The sequence below is a fragment of the Miscanthus floridulus genome, chromosome 5 (assembly GCF_019320115.1).
Source record: "Miscanthus floridulus cultivar M001 chromosome 5, ASM1932011v1, whole genome shotgun sequence".
Lineage (NCBI taxonomy): Eukaryota > Viridiplantae > Streptophyta > Magnoliopsida > Poales > Poaceae > Miscanthus > Miscanthus floridulus.
Genome location: NC_089584.1, coordinates 117,319,619 through 117,329,130, shown reverse-complemented (window position 1 = coordinate 117,329,130; position 9,512 = coordinate 117,319,619). Strand labels below are relative to the sequence as shown.

The 9,512-nt window shown below is 42.1% G+C and overlaps 1 protein-coding gene across 1 annotated transcript; it reads left to right on the top strand.

Annotated features, from left to right (window-relative positions):
- Window positions 1-1,809: 1,809 nt before the first annotated feature.
- LOC136455197 (uncharacterized) lies at window positions 1,810-4,071 on the top strand. Its single transcript, XM_066455328.1, has 5 exons — window positions 1,810-1,890; window positions 2,051-2,104; window positions 3,053-3,342; window positions 3,476-3,782; window positions 3,865-4,071. Exons 1-5 carry the CDS (start codon window positions 1,810-1,812, stop codon window positions 4,069-4,071), a joined length of 939 nt encoding a protein of 312 aa, XP_066311425.1.
- Window positions 4,072-9,512: the final 5,441 nt, after the last annotated feature.

Below are 9,512 nucleotides of genomic sequence, written 5' to 3'. Positions count from 1 at the left end.
TGGGGATCTCTTTGATACAACCCATTAAGTTGTATCCGTCTAAAAACACAATTTATATTGAGTGAGAACATAAATAATAACAATAACAATTGCATGCCTTAATTCCAACGTTGGTCAAAATTAAAACATGCAATTGTCCTCTACACTAATTCTACATCACCGTTGGGCAGAAATAGAATTAATGCACAACAAAAACTCATCATAAATAACATTATAATATTGCCATTAATCAACGTTGGTCAGAATAATAATAATATTATAATCAATTAAAAACATATCTATTTTCAAAATTAAATTCTCTTGTTGGTTCGAATTTAATAATGAAAATAACATCTTTAAATACGTAGCGGAAAAATAATTCAATTTAATGAATTTTGCCCATAGGACAAATCTCTTTTCTATTTTCTTTAAGCCATTAATCATTTTTAGGAAATAAAACTTTTACTGGAAAAAGAAAAACAGGAAAAAAATGACTCAAATACACACTTTTCCTTTGGCCCGGCCGATAAAACGGCCCGACCCACTTCACTGCGCGCACGCTGCCCACACCTAGGCCACAACCTAGGCCTGGGCTAGCAAAGCCGCGTGGTGAGTTCGCCCACCTGGGCTGCGAGTCGGCTCGATCAATCTGAGCCGTCCACGCCGATCCGACGGCTGCGCGATGAGATAGGCCGATCAAAACCGGGACACGGCGGCCATCACCCGAAAACCCTAGCCATTCTTCACTCTTCACCATCCCCTCCTCTCTCTCAGTCATGCGGAGCCCGAGCGAGAGCGAGCGTGAGCAAGTAGACGACTCAGTGCCGTCGTCGGTCCCCTCGCCGATGAGCGCGCTCCCCAGCGGGTGAGCATGCCATCATCGAGTGGCCTAGCTGTGACGCCCCTTTGGCTAGAGCCCAGCGAGCAGTGCCCTCGGCTCGGCCTTCTTTTCCCCACACACCGGCGAGGCAGTAGCGCTACGCAGCAACGAGGTAGGCCTCCCCTTCCCCTTCTTCCCCTTTAGATTTGCTTCTCTATTTGTGTTCTCGGATTCAACTGATTGGGGATGGGGTCAAAAATTAGGGTTAGGGTTTTGGAATGAGCACTGTTCTTCTTCCCCAGTTGATTGTGGGTTTAGGGTTCGGTTTAGACTTGAAGCCAAGCCCTCCTTTTCTTCTTTCTTTCACCCAGTTAGGGTTAGGGTTAGGGAAAACCCTAGTCTGCTCAGATTCGAAGGGATCTAATTCAATTCTTTTCTTTTCTAGTCTGATTCTAGACCTTGCCGTGATCTACACCTAGCAAAACGGCTCTGATACCATTGTTGCATTCATAAGATCGATCTAGGTGTCGATTAGAGGGACTACTCGCTATTGGATGAACCAAAACCTAGGACACGTTCTAGATAGAGACATGGACACAGAGATGATGGACAAGGGCTGTCAAACCTGACACCACAGAGGGGGAGGGTTCAGAGGATGCCATCATGTTTGTCGGTGTAGTCTGCGCACGGGCATTGATGGTCGGTGAAGAGGGCGATGAAGACGTCAACGTCGATGGAGCGGGCGGAGCGGCTGGTGGCTTCCCGTCACTGGCTGCGCCCCTCACTAGATCGGGTTTAGGGTTTGTTAGTGGGGAGCTCGGCTCAGGCAAACCTCGTGACTTGAGCCATCGGCCCCCACCTCTATTTATTGCATAGTGTGATAGGGGCCCTCCAGCCATAGTGGGCTGGGCACCCCCGATCAGGGCGCGGATCAAAGGCCCAACTGGGTCATTGGGCCTAGTTTGGGATTGAGATCAATCTATAGCCTCCTCTTGCCCCCAGATCCGAACATGGACTGTTCTAGCCTCCTCGTCAAGGCGGTGGTGGGAGCGGACCCGGACGTGGGGGATGCCAGGCTGCTCGCGGACAAGGTCACCGCTCCAAGTCCCTCAACACTAGAGTTGTAGCCGACCGCGTGCCACAGGGACCGGCCATGCTCCTCCGGGGATTGGTGGCGGAGGCCGTGGTACGTTGATGCCTAACCACCCTGGTCATGGATCGTCTTCTGCCGGGAACTCCTTTCCTCCATAGGATCTTGGTGCCCACAATCAGTGGGAGCAAGCAGATGACAACGGCTCCCAGTTGGTAAGTTCTAGTTCTTTGAATTTTGTTCCAGTACATCCTGGAGTGGATTCAGTGTTCCATGACTACGCGCAAGGGTACAACCAGTGCTAGAAACTTTGCAGACATGCACTACTAGCTATAGCACGTGTAAGATATATATATATATATATATATATATATATATATATATATATATATATATATATATATATATATATATATTGATGAAGTTTTAGTTGTGGACGTGTGATATCATACTGAGTAGATAGTTTCAGTCTCAACTCTGAACATATATGATATATCTGGTGCATCGTTCAGTATGTTTTCTTTACTGAGGATCTAGAATCTTGATATGTGTTTGTTTGTCAATGCTGGAGCGGTACATATGAGTCTGCTGGCTACGGACATACACTAATCCCCTCTAGAAATTCAGGATTGGAATATCAACTTAGTATTATGCAGCTCTGAACTGAGTAATAAAGCCTGGTGACACTTGTGTATGAAATGCTATCTTTTCTTTGGTTAGGCATATGTATATTGGATATATCGGATAATGCATGGTTTGGTTGTCATCTTCTGATGCCTAGCTATATCTACCTGCTGGTGGTGGTTCTGCAATAATCCAAGCATGTGTGTTTTATTGGCTTATGTATGTATATGCTAAACAAAACTAGCTACTACTTCCCGAGCTTCAATAATCAAATTGCATAGTGCATTCCCGAGCATGTGTGCTTGCAATAGTAACCATCCAGCATGTGTGCTTGCAATAGTAACCATCCAACATGTTTTTTTTTTGAAAAATCCAAAGTTGAGGCCCAGAGCTCCAATTGTTATATATGCTGCTACAAAAATAACCATCCAGCATGTGTGCTTACAATAGTAACTATTTAATTTACCAGATCTTTATGTGTAAATTGTTTCATGTAATAGATGATCTTTTCTTGATGATAGAACTATTTTCTGTAATAGAACCGTTTTGACAAGGCAAATTGGACAAGTGAAGGAAACACACATATATTCTGTGAACTATGTGTTGAACAAATTAGAGAAGGCAATTGTCCAAATGGGCAGATGAAAAATATAGCTTACAAGATTATAGCCCAGAAATATTTTGAAAGGACTGGCCTCAACCATGAAGTCAAACAATTCAAGAACAGATGGACTCAATGCAAGACTATGTGGCAGTGGCATGATTGGAGCCAAGGTGAAACAGGATTAGGCCGCAATGAGAATGGAACAATCATAGCTGATGATGACCGGTAGTCCAAAAACACAGAGGTACTAATATGTGTCTGCATTTCTACATTTCTACATGTCTACATTTTTACGCTGTTATAGCTATTCATTTGCCATGCTGTTGTGCTAATATGTGTCTACATTTCTACATTTCAGAAAAAAATATGCAGAGTGCAAGAAGTTCAGATGGGCCATCCCATCTTACATCAATCACCTTGTAGAAATGTTCCAAGGTAATACAGTTGATGGACGGTCCTCGTGCATCCCTGGAGGAAATTCAACTCTAGCACATACATATGGGGAAGAAGATGATCAAGATGGGGATGCAGAGGAAGACAGAGGCACCCATGCTAGTCCAATGAGTACGGAGTACCACCAGTCGAAAGAGGGGGAGCAGTACCATAGATTCAGCCTCAAGCCCAGCCAAGAAGAACAAGAGTCCAATGACCAAGGCCGTGAAGGGGTTGACAGAGGCCATTCAATTTGGGACAAGCACTGAGGTCAATACCTTGAAGGAACTTCAAGAACAGAAGAAAGAATAGAAGAGGTTGGAGGAGGAACAAGTGGAGCAGGACATAGACCATTGTATGAGTTTGGTAAAGGAATGTGGATTGGCCGAGGGCACAGAGGAGCTCTACGTTGCAACTATGTTGTTTGCCCAAAAATACAACCGAACAATATTTAAGAAATTGACAAGGAAGGTTGGCGTGGTTGAAGAGGTGTTGCCAAGACTGGAGTGGTTGAACTGTTAAGAGTGTTATGTTTGAACCATGTTTAATTTGAGACCTGTTAGAGTGTTATGTTTGAACCATTTGAATTTGTGATGTGTTTGAATTTGTGATCTATCAATTTACTGTAGTTTCAATGAATCACCAATCAGTATGAATTTTAACTACAGTTCAAGCATACAACAATTAGTCTATCATTAAAATCTCACCACGATTAGACCATAGAAACTGCAGTTATGAATTAATTATATAAAAACATAGATCTAAAGCTATAGCAAAAAATTTATACTAAAGCATATCATATTATATGTTCACTGTGTAGATCTACTCATGTGTAGTCCAATAAAATTAGATTTTTCATTTTATGATTTTTCTATGATTTACTATGATTTTTTAAAGATTCAATCGAAATAAATAAAAAAGAAAAAGACAAAATCGCCTTTGAAAACCATTTATAACCGGTTAGGGAGATAAAATAAATGGTTTTAAAAGTTTAGGGAGGTGGTTTACCCGGTTTTAAGTTCAGGTAGGAAAAACATATTTTCGCAAACATTGAGGGAGGTAACTTGGATTTTTTTCATTGTCCAAATGTCTGCGTCTGGCTGTGTGTGGTAGTAGTGTTTAGGAATTCGGAGGGAGTTTTAGAGTATCTCAAGATTAGACAAATCCTTTTTAAGGGTAAATTTGGCTATTATTAAAGAAAAACGTCGCCAACAGACTATAAATGACTCTTCAAATTTAGTAGCTCTCCATCCCACCTCATTTGCTCTCTATTTTTGGATAGCCTACCTCACTGTCCATTCAATTGTTGACACTGAAATTTGGTTCAAGATAAGGAGGCCATAAGGTCAGAGACTTATCGAGGGAAAGCCAAAATATTCAGCAAGATCGGTTAACTAAATTGCCATCATAATAGACTAGATAAGGTGACATCATCATCTCAAGGCAACGGGCCCCATTGGTGGGGGCGACAAGATATGAAGTGAGAAGACGCATCGGACTTCGTAGAAAAGAAAGATTGAGGTCAAAATTATCATAATTTAAGAAGTTTTGTTTCTTTTCTAAGTTTTGTGATCGGTCTTATTTCGACTAGGACTCGTAGTCAAGCCTCGGGTATAAAATATTGAACCCCGGCTATTGTAATAGACATTCAGCGATCAATCAAAAATTAGTACCTTTACTTTTTGGCTTACGCCACCCCCTAGGAGTAGAAGTAGAGTAAATTTCGGTGAGTTTTTCGGTAAGCAGGGTTGCCATCAGTTAAGTCCGACCTCCGGTTTTTCTATGAGTATCTGTCATGACTTATATTTTGTTTGTAAGGCTGCGCCGGTTAGGTTTGACCTCTTACAAGCTTGGTATAAATTAGTTAACGTCAGTTAATTGTAAGGTTGCATCGATCTGGCTCGTATCTCTTACAATTATTGATACAAGTTACCCTCAATTCTTATTAAAATTTGTATGGTTGCATCTGTCTGGCTCGTATCTTATACAAATTTTGATTAGTTATCAGCTAAATTTATTAAGATCGGTAGGGTTTTCTTACTGTTTTTAATAGATTTGCTAGTTATCGATTTTATTATAATTAGTTTCTTACTATTTCTAACAAAATCACCCCCTATCCAATTAAGATTGAAACATATTGGTTTTAAATCTCTTCAAATTATCGTCTTGTCACTTTTCCCCATTTACATCTCGCTTTGACGATGGTCTCAGTCAGCTTAGTCGTTTCAATCCAATCTTGATTGAAGATAGCATGTGGTCAGGACGTGTCTAACCCTAAGCGAAGCTTGATAGCTGATGAAATCTGGTCTAGAGCTGTTATTATGGCTGCCATCGATTTGGTCAACCCCCACTATTAGCATTATAGAATAGAAATCATCAAATAGTAAGTCTTGCTTATGGTCAAACATAGCCTCTGGCTGCATGTTGTATCCGCATCGGCTATTTAGTCGATCGCCTGCGATTGCTTGATCATAGCATGTTTTCATGATTCTGTTGAGCGTGTATAGATTCGTATCGTTTGGAGGTTTAACATGTTATCTTTATCATGGCTGCTGTTGACACCGTTTTTTGCACGTGTCAAAATGATCAGAGTGGGCTAATCGGCAGGAGGAAAGTTACTGTATACGCTGACAGCCGATGAAAATCAGCTTGTAAAGATGGTTGCCGATGAATGGTGGTGATCGATGGAAAGGTTGATTTAGACTCAGGCGTTGCCGATAAGGTTGGAGATGTTATTGTCGATGCCGATGAAGGAAGGCTTGAAAACTACTGCCGATGAAACAGGAAGTATGCCGATAGAAAGGAGGTCGGTGAGAATTCTATCGTAATTGAGGCGGACAGGGAAATAGATAGGAGTTGATTTCCTTTTCTATATTTGTTAGAGTATGATTCATGTAAGAGTCACGTGTTTCCTTAGATATGGACTTGGTGTCCTAGTCATATTTGGTTATGTCTCTTTAGATCAGGGTATAAATATAGATTGAGGGGCAATGTAATATGAATCAATCAATATCAAAACTAATTTTTACTCCTATTTGCATCTACTTACTTTTCGGCGACTTTGTCAATTTGCATATTTTTTCCTTTTTACGAGTTCTCATTGATTCGGCGAGTTGCATCGCTTCAGTGCGACCTTTGGCGATTCTCGAGTTCCACGTGAGTACCTCTTGGCCGTGACTTCCGGGCGTATCGCTGTTGTCAGGACCAAAGTGCTCGTATCTTCATCCTTGTCGATTAACAAGTCAAATCGACTGGCACGCTTTGGATATCGATTCGGGTATTAGCCCTTTGTGTTTGCAGATCCACTTTTGCATCAACACATCTTTTGGCACGCCTGGTGGGACAAATCAATCCGATCAATATGTTCAATCCCGAGATCGATTCAGAGAACATTATCGTGGTATCAGAAGAAGATCTTAAGGAAGAGCAGAGGCAGGCCATGGAAAAGGCTATAGAAGAATACAGGCAGCTTTGTCTGAGATCGTTTAGCCTGAACAAGAGTGGACAAGTCATCCAGAAGCAAGATTTGCCGTTGCCTCGACAGGTTACCTTTGACTCCAATCCTGGTAAACTTCAAGAGATGGTTAATTCTATAGTAAATCATGCTTTGATTCATCATTCCAATGTGCTGTCCAATACTGTTCATAATGCTGTGGTTCGAACTCTCAAAGAAGGACAAGCGTCACCGCATTACGTTGGGCCTGCCTATCACCAACCAGAGCCGGTATCTGTCAATACTCCATCGGCTCCCTCGGCCGTTGTGGGTACAGAAGTTACTTCTCCTCCAGTATCAGCAGGCTTACCTAATATTCAATCTACACCGATACGATCAGATCCGATACTACCAGGAGGACGAGTTCAGCTTAATACAGATCTATCAGCATCAGCTATGTCAGGCCTTGTGTCTCAGAATAGCTAGATTCCTGCTAATTGGTGGGGATATGGTATGCCTCCGGAGTCATCTGCTTTCAATCCTGGGTTACCTCAAGTGTTTGATGCAGTAGGAAAAGCTCCTATACCATCGGCTGTTTCGCCGATGGCTCAAGTGCCTCAATATGCCACAGCAACTACTGTGCAACCAACTCCAGGAGGTTTCCAGATGCCTTTGGTTCAAACACCCAATTCAAGTCCATCGGCAAGCTTACTGCCGATGCAGCAGAAAGCCCCTGCTATGAGTCAAACTGGGGTTCAGTTTATGCCTCAAGCTGGTTATAATTATCCAACAATGTCAGCAAATTACCAGCCATCGGTAAGTTTTGTACCGATGAGTTCTAATAATGGTTGGTCAAGACAGTTACCTGTTCAACATATAGTTTAGCAAAATCAGCAGGTTGCAGGGATTCAACAAGGTCATATGCAAGCTGGTTTCCAGAATCAAGCATCGGCAGCTCAGCCGATGAATCCTTTCCAGCAGGTTAATGGACCATAAGTAACGGCAAATATGCCGATTGCTGGAGATCGTGGGCCACAAAGATATGTGGAGGGATATCAGCAGGTACCTCCTGTAGAAATTTAGCCAGTTCGTCAGCAGGAGGCTGATGCTTTTTGGGCCGATAAGATAGCAGAAATTATGAAGGATTAGTTTGGGATAAAGCCCAAGGTCAATACTTATTCTTATCGGACTCCATACCCTCCTGCATATGATTTAATTCCTCTCCCAAATCGGTACAAGGTACCAGATTTCACTAAATTCTCTGGGCAAGATGATACATCAACAATGGAACACGTCAATCGCTTCATTATTCAATGTGGAGAGGCAGCTAGCAGAGATGAATTAAGAGTTCGATTATTTTCATCATCTTTGTCTGGATCGGCATTTACATGGTTTATTTCATTACCACCAAATTCTATTATTACTTGGGCTGATCTAGAAAAACAATTTCATAAGTATTTCTTTGCTGGAATCCATGAAAAGAAGCTTACCAATTTAGTAAAATTGAGACAGCGTAATGATGAATCGGTAGAAAGATTTGTGCAAAGGCTACGAGATGTAAAAAATAAGTGCTACAGCCTGGTGCTGGATGATCGGCAGCTTGCCGATCTGGCTTTCCAAGGGTTATTGCCACATCTTAAAGATAGATATGCTTCTCAGGAGTTTGAAAGCCTCAGTCATCTTGTGCAAAGGATCTCTAATCAAGATACTAGGGTTTTTGAACCTAAAAAGAATTGGAGTAAAAAAGTATCATTTGTTGAAGAAGTAGGAGATTCTGATTCTGATGAAGAACCAGTTATCGGCTTAGCTGAGTGGGTTAAGAATAAAAAGCCGATATCTTGTCCCTTTGGTCAGAAAGAGCCAGAAAAGTTTACCTTTGATATCACCAAGGCCGACAAGATATTTGATCTTCTGCTTCAAGAGGGCCAAATTAAGCTGTCACCTAATCATGTGATCCCATGGCAGAAGAGTTGAAGAAGATCTTGTACTGCAAATGGCACAATGCAACTTCACACAGTACAAATGAGTGCAAGGTGTTCAGGCAACAGTTACAATCGGCTATTGAATCTGGGAGAATTAAGTTTGGTACTTCCAAGGCCCAGAAGCCGATGAAAATTGATCAACACCCTTTTCCAGCAAATATGTTGGAGGCCAAAGGGAAGACCAAGGTATTGATGTCAGAGGCTGCTGAGAAAAATGCATCAGTGGATCCCCAACATCGGATAACTACCGATGATGCAAAAAGTAAGGGTTTGCTGGGAGAAAGCAGTAGTTCCAAAAACCCTCCTCGACCTGGCATTGTGATTACCCATCGAAGGCAGCAGGAGGGTTGGCGTCAGCGTAAGGACTGATATCGACAACAGCAAGAAGAGAGACGTCGGGAAGAATGGTATCGGCATAAAGATCATTGGAGGTGCCCGTTTTTCATCCATTGCTGGGAAGAAGGTATTAAATTGCCAACTGTTGAAAATTACCCTGAGTGCAATGGTTATTATGGGGTCAATCAGTCAGAAAGGAGGTTTCAACCTGG

Coding starts and splice junctions, on each gene's coding strand:
- LOC136455197 (XM_066455328.1), top strand. CDS start 1,810: ATGGACTGTTCTAGCCTCCTCGTCAAGGCGGTGGTGGGAGCGGACCCG. Junction 2,105..3,052: donor ATGACAACGGCTCCCAGTTG/GTAAGTTCTAGT, acceptor TTTCTGTAATAG/AACCGTTTTGACAAGGCAAA. Junction 3,343..3,475: donor ATCATAGCTGATGATGACCG/GTAGTCCAAAAA, acceptor TCTACATTTCAG/AAAAAAATATGCAGAGTGCA.